The sequence below is a fragment of the Pelodiscus sinensis genome, chromosome 5, assembly GCF_052426305.1.
Source record: "Pelodiscus sinensis isolate ZL-2025 chromosome 5, ASM5242630v1, whole genome shotgun sequence".
NCBI classification, from domain to species: Eukaryota; Metazoa; Chordata; order Testudines; family Trionychidae; genus Pelodiscus; species Pelodiscus sinensis.
The window spans coordinates 32821071-32841186 of NC_143056.1; the positions used below are offsets into that span (position 1 = coordinate 32821071).

General features: G+C 43.3%; 1 protein-coding gene across 5 annotated transcripts in view; it reads right to left on the reverse strand.

The window, feature by feature from the left end:
• Nucleotides 1-20116, reverse strand: part of TDP1 (tyrosyl-DNA phosphodiesterase 1) — a 117176-nt gene that overhangs the window by 92495 nt on the left and 4565 nt on the right. For all 5 annotated transcript variants that reach the window (XM_006122341.3, XM_075926727.2, XM_075926728.2 and 2 more), the window contains exons 3-7: nt 19351-19394; nt 16219-16274; nt 8703-8799; nt 7412-7446; nt 546-638 (exon numbers count right to left, since the gene is read on the reverse strand). In XM_006122341.3, the coding sequence (XP_006122403.3) occupies nt 546-638; nt 7412-7446; nt 8703-8799; nt 16219-16274; nt 19351-19394 (325 nt within the window). The remainder of the gene's footprint in view (nt 1-545; nt 639-7411; nt 7447-8702; nt 8800-16218; nt 16275-19350; nt 19395-20116) is intronic.

Sequence of the window (20116 nt, forward strand, 5' to 3'; positions counted from 1 at the left end):
AAATCTAGACATCTCAGAATACCTCCCTATTTTCAGAATGAACTGAGCAACTGTATCTTTCTTGGAAGTCAATAGGGATGCACAAGTTTATGCATGAGATAGTCATTTCACTTGCTGAATGACTAAGTGAGGATTAACACATCCAAATCTTAACATTTTGACGATAATTTTTTCAAATCCATCCATATCTGAAAGTCTGACTGTGTTTTTCTATGATCATGAATTAACATCAATTAAAGGCGGTGTGGGGTCCAAATCTTGTCTCCAGTTGTGTGTTCATTGTGATTGCCCAGATAATACCAGTTTCTCAACATCATGTTGCAGAGCCAATGCAGATAGTAAAACTAGGACAACCTGCCCCTCCCCAAAATACAGCCAAACATCTGGCCTTACTCATTTACCAAGAAAAGTGGAGGTAAAAAGTCCATTCCTAATAATTTTTCAGGCCATCTTGAACACACAATACAGCATAAGACATGCAGCCTCCTTATTTAAGAGCTGGTAGGTATCAAAGACTCTAATATAACAAAGAAATGGTTGCTTACCCCTGAGTTTTCTGGTCCCAATCATCATCAATAAGATTTGATGTATGTATCACCACTCGAAGACCTTCTTCATATAATAACAACATCATTTTCCTTAGATATAAATGCACAAAAACCATGAAGTATCACAGTAAGAAAATACAGAACACAATAAAAATGCAAAAGATTATACTATTAAACCCCATTCCTTCCAAATAATTTGGAAATTAATGACTGTATAGGACTGGTGCTTTAGTAGGGTCTGGTCAGCCTGACACCTAAGTGGAGCTCACTGCAGTATCAGGGTCTAAAACTTAAATCCTGTAATGTGCGTGCGTGTGCCCACACGGACAGTTTTGATTTTTTAAATACACATGAGTGCACACCCCTGCAGTGAAAACAGGTTTACAATGGACCTCCAGCTCATCCTTTGCAATAATATCATGCAGCCTCCTTATTATGGAATCTAACTTGAAAATCATAAGGCTGATACAGCATTCTGAAACTTTGCTTTAATCTTTGAACAGTGCTGAACACTAAACTGGTATTGAATGGTACCAGATATTGAAAAATCGATACCATAGTTTCACTTGTGCTCAGGAAGTAGTTGAGACAAAGTACGTACAGATCTCAACATAATTTTGGGAAACTCATACATCAAATTCATTATCCCGGAAGGTTAAACTATGAAGTATTTTTATGCTACAGTGTGAGCCAAAGTCAGCTTACATTTAGTACTCAAAAAGATAATGGAGCAAGTAATTCAGCATTCAGTTTGCAAATATCTAGAAGATTATAAGGTAATATGTAAATGTCAGCAAGGATTTGTCAAGAACAAATCACATCACGTCAACATATCATATTTGACAGCAAAACAAGCATTGCAGATGGAAAGAAGCAATAGTAAGGCTTTCAGTACTGTCTTGCATCACATTCTCATGAACAAACTAAGGAAATACAACCTAGATAGAACAACACTTAAAGTTTGCAGACATTACAAAGCTGGGAGGGCAAGATTAAAATTCAAAATGATCTAGACAAACAAGAGAAATGGTCTAAAGTACGTAACCCGGGGACTGCCTGTACAAGATAGGGACTGTAGGTTTGTTCTTAAGTTGAATCTGTATGTAAGTCAGAACTGGCGTCCAGATTCAGCCGCTGCTGAAACTGACCGTCAGTTCTGACTTACATACAGATTCAACTTAAGAACCCCAAGTCAGCTGCTGCTGAAACTGATCAGCCGCTGATTCCAGGAAGCCCGGGGCAGAGCAACTGTGCCTCGGGCTTCCTGTAGTCAGCGCTGGTCAGTTTCAGCAACGGCTGACTTGGGGACGCCTGGGGCAGAGCAGCTGGGGTGCTGCTGGGTTGCTCCAGTAGCGCCGCTCCTCGGCGCTACTGGACCAACCCAGCAGCACCCCAGCTGCTCTGCCCCAGGCGTCCTGATTCAGCCGCTGCTGAAACTGACCAGCAGCGGCTGAATCAGGACGCCTGGGGCAGAGCAGCTGGGGTGCTGCCAGGTTGGTCCAGTAGTGCCCAGAGCGGCGCTGCGGGACCAACTGGCAGCACCCCAGCTGCTCTGCCCCAGGGTCCACAACAAAAGCCTGGTCTGCTGGGGGGAGGGGGGCACACCAGCTGCGCCCCCCCCCCCCCAGCAGACCAGGGACACGGGGAGCAAAGCCGCAGCAGCGGGGTGCCTCGCCTCTGAGGCTTTGCTCTGGCGCGGGACCCGCCGCCGCTGCGGCTTTGCTCCCGATGCCCCTGGTCTGCTGGAGACGGTCCCCAGCAGACCAGGGGCACCGGGGCACCGGGAGCAGCTGCCTGCGAACTCCGGGGCGAGAAAGCCCCGTTCGTAAGTGCGGATCCGACATAAGTCGGATCCGCGTAAGTCGGGGACTGCCTGTAAACCGAATGAAATTCAATACAGACAAATGCAAGTACACCACTTCAGAAGGAACTATCAGTTTCACACATACTAAATAAGAAATGACAACCTAGGAAGGAATACTGCGGAAAAGGATCTAGTAGTCATACTGGACCATAAGTTAAATATGAGTCAACTAGGGATGCAAAAGTGCAATAGTTTAAATGGTTGATAAGCATTAGCGTATCAGTTTCCATTCTGGTTATACACCTGTTCCCCATGCTAAGGGCTCTGCAGTATAAAAGTTATATCGCACAGCCCGCAGCACATATAACTGTTATGCTTTTACATCTCTCAAGTCAGTGTAAGACTTGAAAAAACAAAAGACCACACCATTCTGGGATGTATTAGTTGATCATCATGTGATCCATAAGAATGGCCATCCTGGGTCAGACTGAAGGTCCATGTAGCCCAGTGGCCAATGCCAAATGCCCCAGAATAAGTGAACACAGGTAATCACATGATCCCTCTCCCATCATCCATTTCCAGACAGAGGCCAAGGACACTATTCTTACCCTTCCTGGCTAATAGCCATTGAAGGACTTAACATCCATGTATTTATCTAGCTCTTTTATGAACCCTGTTAAAGTAATTCTTCCGCTCTGTGCTAATAAGGCTTCAACTGAAGAATCATGTCCAGTTCTGGGCAACACATTTCAGGAAAGATGTAGACAAATTGAAGGCCCAGGAATGATGAGCTATGAGGGAAGATTCAAAGAATTGGGATTTGCTTAGTATGGAAAAGAGAAGACTGAGAGGGGACATAACAGCTTTCAAATATCTAAAAGGTTGTTGCAACGAGGAGGGAGAAAATACTTCTCCTTAACCTGTGATCAGGACAAGAAGCAATGGGCTTTTTAACTGTCAGGATGGTTAAACACTGGAATAAGTTGCCTAAGGAGGTTTGGGACTCTCCATCATTGGAGATTTAAGAGCAGATTAAACAAATACCTGTCAGGGATGGTCTAGATCCATGGTCACCATCTGGCCGCAGCATCATAACACTCCTGCACCCCCCCCAGACCCTAGATCTGAGCCTATCATACACTGGAACCCCCTGCCCTGAGCCCCTCACATACCCCAACCCAAATTCCTGAACCCCCACATCCACAAGCCTGTGGCTTGCTTAGTACCCCAACCCTCCATCTGACCCCAACACTCCCCAGCCTGGAGCCCCCTCCCCGAGCCAGCATCCCCTTCTTCACCTCCTCCTGCATCCAAATTTCCTCCCAGAGCTTGCACCTCTCACCCCTTCCCACACCCAAATCCCTTATTCCCACCCCAGAGCCCACACATCCTGTCTCAACCCAGTGAGGGTACAGCTAGACTGCAGGAGATTTTCCAGGATTTCAGAGATATCCTGGAAAAACTCTTCTGCATCCAGGGATGCATTTGTTCTGCTTTTTTTAGTGGAAGAGAAAACATGCTCTTTCGGTAACCTCTATATTCCTCGTTCCACAGGGAATAAAGGGGATTCCAAAAGAAAGGGGTTTTCTAACATAAACCAGTCTAGACAGGCCAAATGTTGGGAAAACCTCTTCCTACATAAGAATTGGGGAAAACAAGTGGCAGTATAGTGTATAAGGGCTAGGGATAGCAAGTGATGGAGAGAAGTAGAATAGAGAGGGCGGGGCTTCAAGGAAGGGGTGGGGTCTTGGGGGAAGGATGGGGCGGTAGATCTTTGCTTGTTCTGAGATTTAAAAAGTGATCTTGGGTGCAAAAAGGTTGGAGACCACTGGTCTAGATGGTGCTTAGTACTGTCATGAGTGCAGGGGATTGGAGTTAATGACCTCTCAAAGGCCCTTCCAGTCTTACGATTCTAGGAAATTCTAATCTTCATAAGAACGATCAAGTTAAAATTTGTCAAAAATACTCCTCCAGCAACCTAAAAAGAACCCCCCACAGCGGTTGACTCTGTGCAGTCCGATGCCACAAAAACAAACAAAAACCCACACAAACCACCCACCCACCCCCCATAGGAATACACAAAGAAAGGGTACACTCCTATATTATAGTCCTTTCAATTTGTCTTGAAATGAAAAGGGTATTGTCATGTTCCAAGATCTACAATTAAAATATTTTCACTTGCTGGACCCACAGGAGACCACAAAGCTCCATCTGCAACAGACTGGATTTTTAGGGTAATGCAGCTTTGATAGTCAGAGATACACCATTTAAAAACATTAGTCAGAGAGAAATAATATCATAATTTAAAACTAAAAAAAACCACATTGGGAGAACAGAATGTAGTGCAGGATACAGAGAATACATTAATGAAGATGGAATGTTCATGCTATGCTATGGAATATTATTTGTACCACTTAATTATACACACAAACATTTGAAGAGTTTTTAAGGATGATAGTGGAATGACAGCATTGCTATTGTTGAAGTAAAGAACTGCTTCTTTTGTAAATAATGAACATAGCAGCCTAATGTTTTTAAGTCAGGAAAAGACAGTCTCATCTGCAGAGAGAAACTGACTGGAACAGTATGACTCTGTTACAAGTACTGATTTCTTTTCCCCTGGCCCTACCTTCCCATCCCTAGATAAACAAGATGAAGGTCAGCTGCAGGCATATTAATGAAAAAGTTCATTTAAGATGCTAATTCTTCCAAAATCACTTTCTAGTTTCATTTAATCTTTTTATAAGTTTCAATGAAAGTCAGCAACCATTTTCAACAGGGCTAGGTGTTGGAACATCTAAAGTCTAAGTACCTTTTTTCTATCTTAAAACCAGAAAGTGTCCAATGACTAAGAACATTTTCAGCTTTTGGTTATCAGATTGCAAACTCAATATGCCACTAGACCAAGCTGTAAAGAGTCCATCTGTGACAGTTTTCCCATTTTCTAAAATTCCTTTCTGAGGCAGTTACTTAAAGATCTAACACTTTTGCTTCCCGTTTTTTCTACTCCTCCCAAAACAAGACTGTTTTATTTGCCTATAACTTTTTTTCTAAAACAAAGAACAGATGGAGAAAAAGAAATGTCAAAGATGTTCTGACATTTCATTCTGCAAGAGCTTTTGCGGTCATGTCTAAAATCAAAGTTGTCCAAGATTAAAATATGCCACTGGAAAGTATCAGTGATAATCAAGTGGAAAGGTAGGGTCCCAAGCCATATATCAGTGTCCCTGCTCCTCTTCCATACTATGTGTGATCATGGGAAAAAGTGTAAGAGCATCTAGGGTTAAATTCATACCAGTTCAGAATGTGTAAACCAGCATATGCATCATTAAACAAAAAATTATTATTGCTTAAATAGTGCTTAGAGCATGGGTTCCTAAACTGGGGGGAGTGCCCCCTGGGGGCTGTGAAGAAATTCCGGGGGGGGGGGCGGGAGAGACGTGAAGCGACCCAGCCACACATACCCCCATCAATCCCACCCCAAGTTTTGCTGCTTTTTGGGGAGGGGGTATGAGGGTTTCTCAAAAATAAAAAAAGGGGGCGTGATGCTGAAAAGTTTGGGAACCACTGGCTTAGAGAATGGTAAGTTCCTTCTCAACTCAGTGACTTTCACCATAACTTCTGTTTTACTGACAGAAAAGTTCTTAGCTTATTTTATCATTAAAAATCCAGGAAGGCTGCTGCTGATTTATTATACAATGCTCAGATTCCAATCTTGACACTGTTAGAAGTGTTGTTTTTAGCAATACATCCTGTCAATCACAAGCATTCTATAAAATGCAAGTTTCGTCTTAAATGTGTGGGTGGAGATCATTCACACACATGCGCATGCGCACGCGTGCACCCACCCCCCATTTAAACTTTCCAACAAGACATCAGCTTCCTTTTGATCTTTATTTGGTACACAATGACCATTAGTCTGGCTTAGGGATGTCAGTGGTTAGCCACTGCCTGCCCCCATTTAAAGAGTTAACGGATTAAATGAGATTTTACATCCTTAGTCTGGATTTGTAAAGATTTTTAAAGATATGTTCGTGTGGCACCATAAGCAAGAACTGTAACTGCAAGAGTAAATATCAGCATATCGGAGTGACCTGTTCTACTGAAAGCTGTTCAACATTCATTACAGAACAGCTGCTTTAATTCCTAAACTATTTCCAAAATTTGATTCTTCACTGTTACCTTTAGTTTCCAGACTACGTAATTATCCCTGTAACTCGCAAGCCTCCATTACTCCCCCAATTTCAATTTTTTAAACAACCAGCTTATTCTAATTTCATAGAATTTTTTGAATCAAAGATTAGAAATCAAATAAAAAAAACCAAGCTAAAAACATTAAGCCTCCTTCATATAGTTAGCTATGGCTGAGAAATGAAACAAGTCACTGTGAATGGGGCCCTACCAAATTCATGGCCATGAAAAACTCATCATAGCCCATGAAATCTTCTCTCTCCCATGATATCTAGCTATTGTAGGGGAGGGGCTGGAGGCACCTAAGCTGAGAGCTCCTACCATAGGTGGTCCACTCCAAGGGACACCCCCATATATCCTGTGACAACTCTGTGCTATTTCTGGAATCAATGCTGGAACTAGAACTGGGCACTGCCAGCTTGAAAGGCTGTGCCCCTGCCATCAGCAGTGCAGAAGTATGAATGGCAATCCTGAAACTCTTCACACCTCCTTTGGGAGGGCACTCTTATGGTAACAGCAATAAAAGACTGAAAAATTCAACTGTAAACATCTGAAGAACTATGAAATTGATTATTTTTAAAATCCTATGACTATGGAATTGACCAAAATGAACTGTGAATTTAGTAGGGCCCTACTTATAACCATTTGTAAATAATTAGTGTTCTGCATGGTCTTCAAAACCTCAGTCTCAACCAATGTGCAGACTAGCCTTTAAGTTCAAAAGCAAATCTTTATATCCCTGTTTTCCTACCCTATGAATTTTTCTTTAAAGTACTAGAAGTAACTTGTCCAAATGAGCCCATTTTATACAGCATCCTCAACATTCTCTTTAAAAACTGGACTTTCCTATTTCATTGAAATTACTTACGTGTGGTGGGTTCCAAACGCAATGTCCAGCTTTGCCTAGAGTAACAAAAAAACTACGTAATTATTTTGTTAAAAAAAATCCTGCTGCTTGTATTTTACTTTAGCTTACTGCTCTCTAGTGGAAAAGTCACATAATTCCAAGAACGTCACTTTTAACCCAAGCATCTATACATGCAATCTCCAATTGCTAGAAGTGAGTAATCTTTATATATCACACCATTAACCATTGTTGTTTGACACTGAAATTAGTCCCAAGTTCTTTTGGTATCGTAAGAACAGTGTATTAAGCATATTAGATATAGTGTAATTGAATAGTTATGTAGAGACATGAAATCTTAGTGGTTACACAACTATTTGTGCCCCATGGACAGAGGCTGCTCCACAGCAGAAGCAGCCCGTCTGCAGGGACCATGGGCCTGCTGCAGACAGAGGCTGCTTCATGGCAGTCTCCGCTGCTCTCCCTTTTTCCAGCAACTGCAGTGCGGGGGGGGGGGGGGGGGGGGAGAAGCCGGCCCTCAGAGCCGGTGCTGGTGGGGGGGAGGGGGAGAAAATGGCTTTTAAGCCTCTGTAGGAAGCAGCGGGGGCGGGGGCGAGTGAGTCTGCGGGAGCCAATACACATGGGGAGCTGGCTTAAAAGTTGGCTTCCTGTGCGTATGAGCTCCAGTGTATACCCCTCACTGTCTGTGCTGCTGCCTCTCTATCAAGGTGTGAAGGTGGGGGGACAGGTAGGTGCGGTGCTCATGGGAGTCAGTTTTTAAGCTAGCTCCTCACAGGCAGCAGCTCCCGCTCCCGCCGATACAGAGGCGGTGAGGGAGGAGGAAAATGCATGTAGTTGATAAGATTAACTGAGAAGCCCAGGCTTACTGGTTAATCATGTAGTCATCTACACAATGACATCCCTACAGTGTATCCAAAGACACTAAAAGCCTTCTGGGGTGTAACAGATTTGTTGCATGCAGCTTCAAATAAGGTTTATTTGATATGGAAAGAGAAGCGAGACATACAGGAAACTACACATGCAAGATAATTCTGTATTTCCACACTATTTACACTGTCCAGGGAGAAGAGGAGCAACACCCTCAGATCATGCCACATCATATACTTTTAGAGTACAATATTTTACTTTGTAAACCACATGAATTGATTTTTTTTTAAGATATGGTTTCCTTTTAATTCAGTAATAGGTTGAATATAATGCATGTTTTACAGTAGAAGAGCCTACAGCAACGGTAGGATTTATGTTCAGATACATAATGACGTTGTAGACAAAACAAACCCTCTACGTGAATTACCTGGCAAAGGCGAACATTTTCATATTGGTGTGCCTGCGCATGCAGCTCAGCCTTGGATTCTCGCTTTTCACCGTGTACTATTAATAATGGTTTTTTCCTTAAAACAAAATTAAAAAGTGGTCATTTTAATAATGATTAAAAGTGGATTGGTAGGATTACTCAGGCAGCAATTGACCATAGTAGCTCTTTCACGTAACTACAATTTCTGGTTCTCATCTCCCATGCTCTGGCAGAGAAAGGGAGCTATAATTTGCAGTGCCCATCAATAACATCAAGGGTTGGTTTAAAGAAGTAATTAAGACACAAGCTTCTGAGAAAGAAATTTACAAACTCATTTGGAAGAAAAGTGGAAGCAATTTAGAAACCATGAAGGTACGGTCTCAGAAGAAAGATTTCCAGCATTGTAGCTGTGTTGGTCCTTGGACATAAGAGAGTTAAGGTAAGTGAAGTGATATCTTTCACTGGACCAAAAACTGCTGGTGAAAGAACAAGTTTTTGAATTGCACAGAGCTCTAGGTCATCTGAAGAAATGAAAGAGAAGTTTCAAGCTATAGGGAACATCATCTTCAGGCCACTCAGAACTCTGTATAGCTCAAGAACTAGAGAACTTGATTCAATACAATTTCTGTCCCTGCTTACTTTTTCTTCTTCCTTCTTAGAGAGACAATAACATCCCCTTGGATCTATATAGCACTGCTGTTCAAAGTTCACCCCAGCATTTTGACAGTTCTATTCACTCCCTGATGCTCCAGTTCTTTGCATTTCTACTGTGAGGGAAACAGCAAAGTGACATTTAGAAGAACAATGCACACATTTTGATTAGCAGCCTAGAGCACACAAATATGAGAATGAAGAGAAGTGACTGGGATATATCAACAATAGCTTGTACTGTGAGAGCACCCAAACTCTTATCCTGGGTGCTGTGTGAATATGCTCGCTGCCTGCAAATCATGACTAGTCTGGAAAACAAAACAAAAAAAGGAAGGAGAGTGAAAAAACCAACAACATACCAATAAAATAATCTCTAGGGCAGCAGGCACTTTTGTTAATGCTTCTCTTTAACACATTCACTTCAAGAAGGAAGAAAACGTTAAGCCACATTCAAGTCCGCTTCTGCATAAGGATCAGCTTCTTCTCCAGTGAGTGCTCTATACAAGAAACTAGGAGATACTCGGACATGGGGCTCCCTAAATCTATCCTGTTGAAGAGTCATTGGAATTGGGGGGGGGGGGGGGGGACTAGTTCCTAGGTCTCTCACATCCTGGATAAGTGCTCTATCCATCAGGCTACAGAGTCACTCTTGCTTGCTTTCTCTATCTAGCCCAAATGACAAAATATTTATCCAAAGAGGGACAGTGTCAAACAGGAGAGATAGAGGGAGTCCCACATCAGAATAACTCCGCAGTTAGGGCACTCCCCAGAGAGGTGACAGATTCCTCTTTAAATCCCTTCTCCCTCTCAGGCCAAGGAGAAACTTGAGTTATTGGTCTTCCACAGCCCGGGAGAGTACTCTCGCCAATGGTCTGAAAGTTGTCACGAATCATGGTTAGTCTGAATGATTGGCATGAGTGAATTAACAGTAAGTGAGCTGAAGAGAGGCCATATTAGGGTCCGAGTCAATGCCCTGATGGATTATGGACTTATCACTTTGAGAAAAAGACTGCCTTCTTTTGTGCAGATTTGCTTCTCTCAGCACGCACAAAGTTCCCAAATAAGAAGAGTCAGCAAGGGAGGAACTCGACCAAAGACATTCCACTATTTATCGCTCGTGGTTAGGCAAGCAGAATTGGGTGTTGTAAGTAGGATGTTCCAAGATCAGTCGTAAGCACACCCGCAGGTGGTGAAATCAACAGACATCACTCCACCCGAACTGTCCCTTGCCAAGGGGATATATACCCCACCACTTTGTCACACAAGTCGGAGTCCATCGATTCGGCATATTGGGGTGACGTGCATGTCAGACTTCTGCCTCAATCAAAATAACCAACATTACCTGGGGTTTGGCCAGCCCCAGAGGGTGAGAGGTGTGTGAATGGATATCAAAATTAGGTTAACATTAGACTAACTACTAAATTTAAACATTGCTTTTAAACTGCTTCTGAATTGTTTGCAATAAAGTTTGGTAAAGTCATATTTTGTCTGCTGTGAATTCATCGTTCCATGTTGGGCCTTTCTACGGGACTGTTGCCGGACTGATCACCCATGCAATAGCACCCTCTTGTGACAGTTACAAGTGAAGGACATTTTTCTAAGTTCCTGGCTTCTTTCAAAAACAGCATAGGAGCCTAACTCCAACAAAGGGTTCATAGCTGAGAATGGCAGGGATACATGCCTCCCTGAAACCTGGACTTAGGCGCTTCTATTTCCATGATCACAGTCTCTTGTTGGCATCTTCCACTAGCTAGCTTAGCAGCTCCTTGCCTAGCATATTCTAGCTTTTGTTAACCAGTCTAAAATGCCTCTCTTCCCATTTATTCTATAGAGAGTTCAGACACCCAACTCTGAATTGGTGAATCAGAAATTTTTCTAGGAGCCGAGACACTCAGCATTACAATATTTAACTCCTTTTGTACATCCAAACAATATAGTTTTAGGGCTTACCACCATTCATTCATTTGAAGCTGACCCTTAAGTTTGTATTTGTTTAATCTTTTTAGCAGCCACAGAAGTATCTGGTTGTTTTCTTCCTGCTAAGACACTTTGAGTGTGTATGTTAGTTAAAAGTTAGGCATTAACAAAAAGTGCTATTACTACATAGACTATTTTGCTTATAGAGGTTGCACCTCTATAAACCAGGACTCTCTGGTCTGATAACATCACAGATATTCCAGAATCAGAGAGTCCCACCACAGTGTGGCGGTGGTGGGGGGAGGGGCGAGGGGAGAGTCTGGCCCCATGTGGGGGAAGGGGAGCCCAGTACCTGGCCCAATTGGGCTGCCCAGGGGGGCTGGAAGTTGGGAAGCTGCCGCACTGCTGGGGGATGGAGGAAGGCACAGCTCAGCTAGGCTGCCGGACTGGGGGAAGAGGGGAAGGGAAGGGAGCTGGGAAGCCTGGTGGGGCAGCAGGGTGGGGCTGGAAATAATTTCCTCTGATCTGGCAAAATCCCTCATCCAGGACCAGCGAGGTCCAACCTGTACTTGGTTTTCCACGTCCCCCCCCCCCACTCCTTTGTTTCTTGCCTTTTCAAATTGCTGGGGGCAGCACCTATGTTTGTAAGGAACCTACAGAATGTTTGGACATTGATCCCTGGACACTATCTCCCCACCACTTCACAACTGTGTGTGATGTAGGCATGGTTAGAATTCTCCTATCATATCAGTCCCTGCATGTGACTTGGAGATTTGAATGCTTATCTTACCCTGGTTTGTGAACTGTTGTAGGGCTTGTGACTCTGTATGGAGTATGAGTGACCATTTACTATATTACTGACACCAATATTGTAAAACTGCATTAAAATGTATATAAAAGATAGGCCATGTAAGGAATCAGTAGAAGAATTAGGATTTGCCTAATGATAATTTTGTTTATATATCTTTCTAGTGTGTGTTATAATTGTGTGATATCTGTATCTCCAACCTATGCTTTGTTTCGGAATACTACCCCCAGACAGATTGGCATCAGCATGACCCAGCCTATTTGATGTCTCCTTCAGGATAATTAACTATACAATGAACTCATTACGAGAAATTAGGGACTTCACCTATGAATCAGCAGGACATGTAGTGATGTAATGGCTAACAGGGGACCCACATGTTCTGTAAGTTTGTGTTTGAGACAAAAATATAACAGCACAAAGGATATACAAAGGCAGTTGCATAGTCTCCAATTTGTCTTCAAATCCTGCTTCTTACCTCTAGAGCAATTTCTCTACAAACTGAAGCACTGAACAAAGGAAAGGACTGACAGACCCATCCAAGCCTTGCATGTGTTCCAAAGGGACTCCACAAGTGAGCAAACTCACCCATGTAGCTAAAAACCCAATATATGGACTCTGAAGTCTTATGTACATTGTAGGGATGTAAAAGGTAACAGAAGAACTGCTAAAAATCTTAGTGCTTATACGCCCTGCAAGGAGCTTATAAGAGCAACCAGTCAGGGCCATGTTGGCCCACATAAGAAGAATTGCAGCACAGCGCAGCTTGAATCAACCCCTGGAGCTTGAGGATGAAGGAGGACTGGTTGCTTTGCAAATGGAGGACAGCAAGCACGCTGACATAGCAGTGCTGCAGACAGAAACTCGGGGTCCTAAAAAGCAGCTCCTGGTAAGCTGCAATGATTGGCAGGCTGAGGCCAGGGCAAAGAGGGTTCTGGGGTCACGAGGATGAGAAGCAGGAGATCTACAGAGGAGTCAGAAGGGATGCAGCAAGTAGCAGACATCTACAGGGCCCCTCGGCCAGGAACTGGAGTAGTGGGCAGGCCTGGGCCCCTCTTCATCTGCACTGACGAAGTGACTGGACTGAGAGACTATAAAACTATCCCCTGGAAGGATGGGGATAACACAGAAAGTGGCATAGCCAGAGGGCTGTGTCATGAAGAGGATGCTGCAATCCTGGCAGTGATGTGAAATGATACTAGAAGAGGGTGCCCTGGCTAATCCATGTGACAGACCAAAGGCGGCACTGGAGTGGGCTAAGCCCTGTAACATATAGCAAGCAGAGTTTGAGTAACTTCTCATTTTCCTGGACCTAGGAGCTGACTGGGAGTTGGAGAACTAGACAAAATAAAGAGGTGTGTGTGATTTCTTTTTTCAGCTTCTTTACAACTTACATGGTGATCTTACTTCTCCCTAAGGTGTGCATCTGTGCGGCCGCACACAAATTCTCCACCTGCTTTGCAGAGTCGTGCAGCAGAGCACCAATAAAAAGTGAGCTGTTGCTGGGGGTGGGGGAAGAGGGGAGGAAGGTTCAGCTGGGAAGCTCTTTGCTGTCCCAGATCCCCCAAGACTGCGGCCAGGGCCAAGTAACTGCCCCACCTGCTCCAGAGTCTGGACCACATGGCTGCGGCAGCAGCTCCTTTGCCTGCCGGGGCTGGCACCGCGTGGCCACTGACGTGGCTCCTTTGTCTGCTGTGGCTGGCTTGGGACTGCATGGCCGCAGCATGGCTCCTCTGCCTGTCAGGGCTAGGACCACGTGGCCATGGCTGCTTCTTAGGCAGCCAGAGCTGCCACCCAGGAGTAGCTGGGAAGTCACCACCCAGCCATGGCCCCCCATTTCAACCCTGGGGAAGGGCTGGAACTTGACTAGGGCTGCATGGTAGCTTCTCCTGTGGCAGGCCACAAGGCAGCTACTAGGCCTGGAGCTGGGGCTGCAGTGTGGCTGCTCCAGGAGCCAGGCCACAGTGTGGCATAAGGGTGCCAGGAAGCAGCTGCGGGAGGGGTAGGTGGGGGGAAAATCAGGATGCCATTCATCTGCCATCATCACCAGTCGAAGTGGCACTGGAGACATTGGATCTTCATCCCAGACCTCAAGTGAGTTGCCTTTCCCTTCTGCCTTGGGGGTGGGGGCAGTCTTTGAGGGAAGGATGCATAGTGGCATTTCTCAGCACCCTGGGCCTGCAGCAACCCACACAGCACTATTTGCTGCTTGTCCTGTTGCTGCTCTGCTGCCCTGTGCAGACAGCAAACAACGTGGCTCAGACACTGGGTGGAGAGTAGCTAGGGCAGGGACCCAGCCATGGGGAGAGGGGTGATGTTGACTCCCATAGTAGTGTGCCACAGGCTCCCATCACTGCCACAGAGGAGGGGAAAGGAGCACCCTGCCCTGGATTATGCCTGGCTGTGTCAGTGGGTGTCCTTGCTATTTGTGCAGCATTAAGCAGTGTGGCGATTTTACACTCCTGTGGCACAAAGGTACCCTAAAGGCAGTGATCTCACTTCTTTACTTGGGTCTTATCCCCTGTGTAGGTAGGGCATGCCCAATCTTGCTTAGAGCCAAGGAATTAGCTCTGTGGTGTCCATCCCCCCACTATAAAGCTCCCAAGATAATATTTTGGAGGAAAACTAGAGCAGTGCTGCACTGTGATTATTCCTGACCTCCTGTGACTTCTACGCAACTGTGAGCAGTGCAGACTTAGAGCAGCCTTGAGGCTAATTTAACATACAACAGCAGCTGGACTTGCTTCTGGCAAGATGGAAAATACAGAAGGAACAATAGGGACTTAGATACATCTTTCAGCATCCCTGCATTGATGCACTGTGGTCATGCCTTAGTATCCTAATAAAAGTTGAGAGATGCTGTAGTTCCAACTTATCTGCTGGATCTCATACTTCTGATATTGCTAGTAAACCCTCCAACTTCCTTTTGATGTTTGAAGTCCAACAGTAACCATAGAATCATACAACTGGAAGGAAGTTCACCTACTCTACATCAAGCTAGGGGAGAGTCTGGGAAAGGGTTATAAACAGAGGAAGTTGGTCACTAAAAATTTTGCAATATTAATTTTCTTTTTATTTGACTTCATATTAAACATTTAAAATCATGAACCTTATTATTATCCCTTGTTTTAATATTCTTTCTTCCATAAGATTTTACAAAATATACATAGAAGATATGTTAATAACTTGGCTGCCACAGTGGCAAATGTCCAGGCAAGCGCACATGACCTCAAAATTGGTGCACAAGACAAAACTCACTCTGCTTACAGATGGAAAAATCTTAGAGGGAACACTGGTAGCCATCAGGAGCATGGTTTGCGAGTCAAACCTTCACGGTTACATGCAGCCTCCCCACTTCTGAACAGTGCAGGGCAGGGGAAGGGAAATGGGAGGGAGCCAGTGCTCATAGGGAACTGTCTGGAAAGTATCTGACAGCTTAGTGTGTTGCTCAATTTGGGGAACACTCCTGTTCTGCCCTGCACTAGGGACACAGCAGCAGCAAGACTGCTATGGTGAGAATATGAAGGCAGCTCCTCAGCATGAAGAGCTTAGAGAACTACTCTTGATGCTGCTCCTGAGAGCTGAGAAGGCCATGGGAGAACTCTGAAGGAATCCTAAGATATGCAGAGATCAGCCTTCCCACACCACTGCACTGTGAGATACATACTGTGCCTGGCTCACACTGTAGATGATGGTGTCTCAAACGTGGACATGTTCTGTCTACAAAGGAAGCAAGTGTGAACACCCTTTGTTGATTTTTGTTCTGTCAACAAAAGTTGGCTATGTAGACAAGATTAATGTTCACCTCCAATTTTGGGAGAATCTGCTTTGCTCTTTGCAGCCTACCCTGACCTGGGCATTTTCAATGTGGGTTACCCTAGGTACCACAGGTCACAGGAGGGCTTAGGCAGGGAGAGTGAGGCAGCAGCATGCATGATCAGAGGCAGAAAGACTCTTAGAAAACATTTACAGCACAATCTTAGGTGCCACATAGCAGCAGAAGTTTTGTGCACGGCTTTGAAGCTGAAACAGAAACAAGCACCTAAAACAGAGACCTAGCTCTTTTTATGCATCCAGGTCTAGGTAACTTTCAGACACGCAAAATTCATTATGAGTAGTATAAAACATTCTTAAAATTCATACCTGAATTCTGGTGGATACTGTCTTATGAGCCATTTCACATCTATACAATAGTTAAACTTGCAAAGAGAGAAAAGGAAAGGAAAGGTTAAAAAAAAAAAAACTTCAACAAAGAAAAAATTCCAGAGGAAAATATTTGGCATTCAAAAAATCACTGATGTGTATAGTAGTATTCATATTTAAGACTACATTTCAAGTAAGGATAGCAAACATATCACAAGATTAAAGAAGTCACAATGAATTGTGGTTTTAATCACACTGTTAAAGAATAAAATACCAATTTTAAATTAATATTTTGCACTTCTTAGGGATGTTACATTTCAATTAACTAATCGAATAGTCAATGGGATTTCCATTGACTACTCGATTAGTCGATAAGGACTTCTGTGTTCAACCTTTGAAAAGTACAGGAGTCCCATCAGGGGCTCTTGTGCATTTCAAAGATTGAAACACTGCATGGAGCCGGTTCCAGCAGGGAATCCTACTGACCCCAGACTCCACGTAGGTGCTTCTGCTTTGAAATGTACAAGAGCTCCTGCTGGGCCTCTTGTACATTTCAAAGTTGGCCGCCTGCTATGCACCTGCTCCCTCCCATGGACCTAGAGGGAACTGACATAAACCAGCTCACACCAGCACCCCCTCCGCTTCCCACCCCTTGTAGCCTCTTTGTGATAGAGGCAGCGGGGGAGAGGGGTGGGGGGCAAAAGACTAGTCAATTAGTGTGTCAACAATCAGATAAGCTTTTGCTTATCAGAGTTGATTAGTCGCTTACATTCCCTACTTTTTTCTATATTTTCAAATATATTAATTTCAATTAAAATACAGAATACAAAGAGTATAGTGCACACTTCATATTTAATTTCATATATTTGCACTACAGAGAAAAAAATAGTATTTTTCCATTCACCTGTTCACTTGGGCCTCCTCGTTCACCCAGTTGCTAAGATAAGTTTGTTTACATTTGCAGGAAATAATGCTGCCTGCTTCTTATTTACAATGCACTGCATTGATGTAGCCAGCATTGCAAGGTAGCTACATGCCAAATATTCATATGCCCCTACGTACTTAAACTTGTAGGCTCTGAAGTTTTACATTATTTTTGAGTTATGTAAAAAGAATCTCTACATTATGAAAATGCAGCTTACAAACAAACAGATTGCACTGTAGTACTTAGATGAGGTGAATTAAAAAAAATATTCCTTTACAATGCAAATATTTGTAATAAAATAAAATGAGCACTGTACATTTTGCGTTGTGTAACTGAAATCATTACATCTGAAAATATAGGAAAAATATCCAAACAACACAATCCTAATTTAAATTAACACTGATTAATGGGGACTTCAAATCTAGTTAATTTGTTCTGCATTAATCACATGCATTAACTTCAATTAATTGAAAGCTCTACTTTCAAGTAAAAAACAACAAATGGTGTAGTAGCACTTTATAGACTAACAAAAATGCAGATGGTATCATAATCTTTCGTAGGCACATCCCACTTCTTCAGATGACTGGAGTTTTTTCATCTGAAGTGGGCTGTGCCCACAAAACCTCATGATACTATCTACATTTTTTGTTATAAAGCGCTACCAGACCATTTGTTGTTTTTTAGTTTATCCTGTACACACTAACTCAGCTACCCCCTTAAGCTACTTTCAAGTATTACAAATAAATTTAAGTTTTCATTTTCATACACATCTTCTTACAAATGTACTGCTTACTACAGAATACGGAATATAAACATTTATGCAATAGAACACAAGCAGAAGAACATTACTTTGAGAACAATGCAAATATAAAATTTTGGGGGCAGGGCCCATCTTTTTTTTTCCTTTGTACAGTGCCTAGCACAATGGGCTCCTGGTTCATGACAGGACTCCTAAGTGTTGCCAAAAATATAAACAAATGTAACTCCTTAGACATCATCTTGCTCTGCATATTTGTTAAGTTTACCATTATACACCAAGCAGCAGACACAGTATACAACCATCCACTTTTCAATGCTTATCCATTCCCAGAAGATACAGGTAGTTAAGACCTTGGCTAGCCTCGTATAGGCAAACAGGCTATGTGTAACTGCACACCACAATAAAAAGTAGGTTGTGTCTATACAGCAGTGTGTAGCTACACATGACAGTGAAACACTCTGGAAGCAGTGAAAGGCTCTGCTGGTGGATAATGATCTGAGCCCTTTTCCATTGCCAGAGTTTTTCACTGCAGTAGGAAAAGACTCCAGCAACACGGAGGCTATATTGCTAAAAACAGGCACATGGGAGGCACTCCGTTGGAGTGTAGATAGCAGCTTAGGATAAATACCCAGAAGATCTGGCCCACCTCACTCTACTCACCAAGGCAGTACCTTACCATCAACATTGCTACTGGGGTATGCGATGTCTGTACGCTAAATGTCATTGAAAATGAATATATAAATGTGACGTAGTGGGGGTACTTGCTGGGCTGTGGTGACCCCTGCTGTCTGGAGCAAGACCCAGCAGGGAAAACCTCACTAGGCAGAGGTAATGCCAAACTTGTTGAACCAGTGGCCAGACACTCCCCATGGAGAGGAACAAAGGAAGGTGGAATGCTGCCCTGGCTGGGGGGCAGGGCTTGGAGAGGGTTAGTTAGTTCCTATCTGGAAGGCAGGGAATAAGGAGCTGGGGAGGGGGCTGGGACTCCCCTATCTCAAGGGGGGCACTGAGGCCTCTTAGCCCAGTTCCTGTAACCAGATTACATCTGTGCTGCACTGTGCTGGAGGAGCAATAAACCACCCTCAATTCCACTGGCTGGTGCAGTCTGTTTGTGCCATTTCGGGGTGCAGCAGACGGGGAACCCCCAACGCGCCGTCACAATAAACCCAAGAAGAAATTCTTTAGAATCAGTCTGAATTTTGTATGAAAGAGAACATTTCACTCAAATGTAAATGTCTCCTTCAGAAAACTTGTGGTTTTAACCATTTTCCCCACTGTTCCAGTTATATTTAAATGGGCTAGGCCTCATTCTGATATTGGTTATATTGGATGAGTCTGGAATAGCAACCTTGAAGTCAAGGAAATTACATTACCATAAAACCACTGAAATGGACTTCAAAATTGGAAAGAAAAAAACAAACAAACAGCAGAAAGATCTAACACTCACTTGAGCAGAAGATACAAGAGTCCCAAAAAGAGGAGACAAAATATCTATAAAAAAACCAAACACATACTATTAACTACATCTTTATAAGTAAAATATTTACATACACTTCATATCTAACAATTTGTTAATTACAGTCCCAGTAAAGCAGGAAACTCTTATCTACATTGCTGATTTACATAAAGTCCAGACAAGCATCATCATCAACTGTTTGCAAAATAATTTGGGATGACAGTCCAGCTCTCATTGATTGTCTTTTAAAAAAAAAAAAAAAAAAAAAAAGACAACTTGTTGACAGAGAAAGAATATAATGAGCAATAGCAAATGAGCTACTCTATTATCTCTGATTGGATGGACCCTCCAAAACAGGTTTGAAGGACATCAGCACGGTAACATGATGCTGCCCACCTTGTGCTTGTGCTAGTGCTAGACATGAAAGACTTCAGTCTCTTTGTAAAACTTCAATATTTTCCACTTCCTTCGAGTGGAGGGGATGCAAGAGCAGGAGGAGGAGGAGGGAATAGCAAATGCAGATGGAACAGACTCTGCCTCCGATCCTTTAACTGGATTCATAAAGGTCAACTCCTTTAGCTAACCGGAACCCTTCTGAAGTCAGCGACGACACACAAGCAGGATAAAGCTCCATGACAGAAGCTTGATATTCTTTGTGTATTAGAGTTATAATAGACTGCCCACATATAATTCACTAACAAAATCTTAATGTTTGAACACTAAAAAGATTTACTTCAAAATATAATCACATACATGT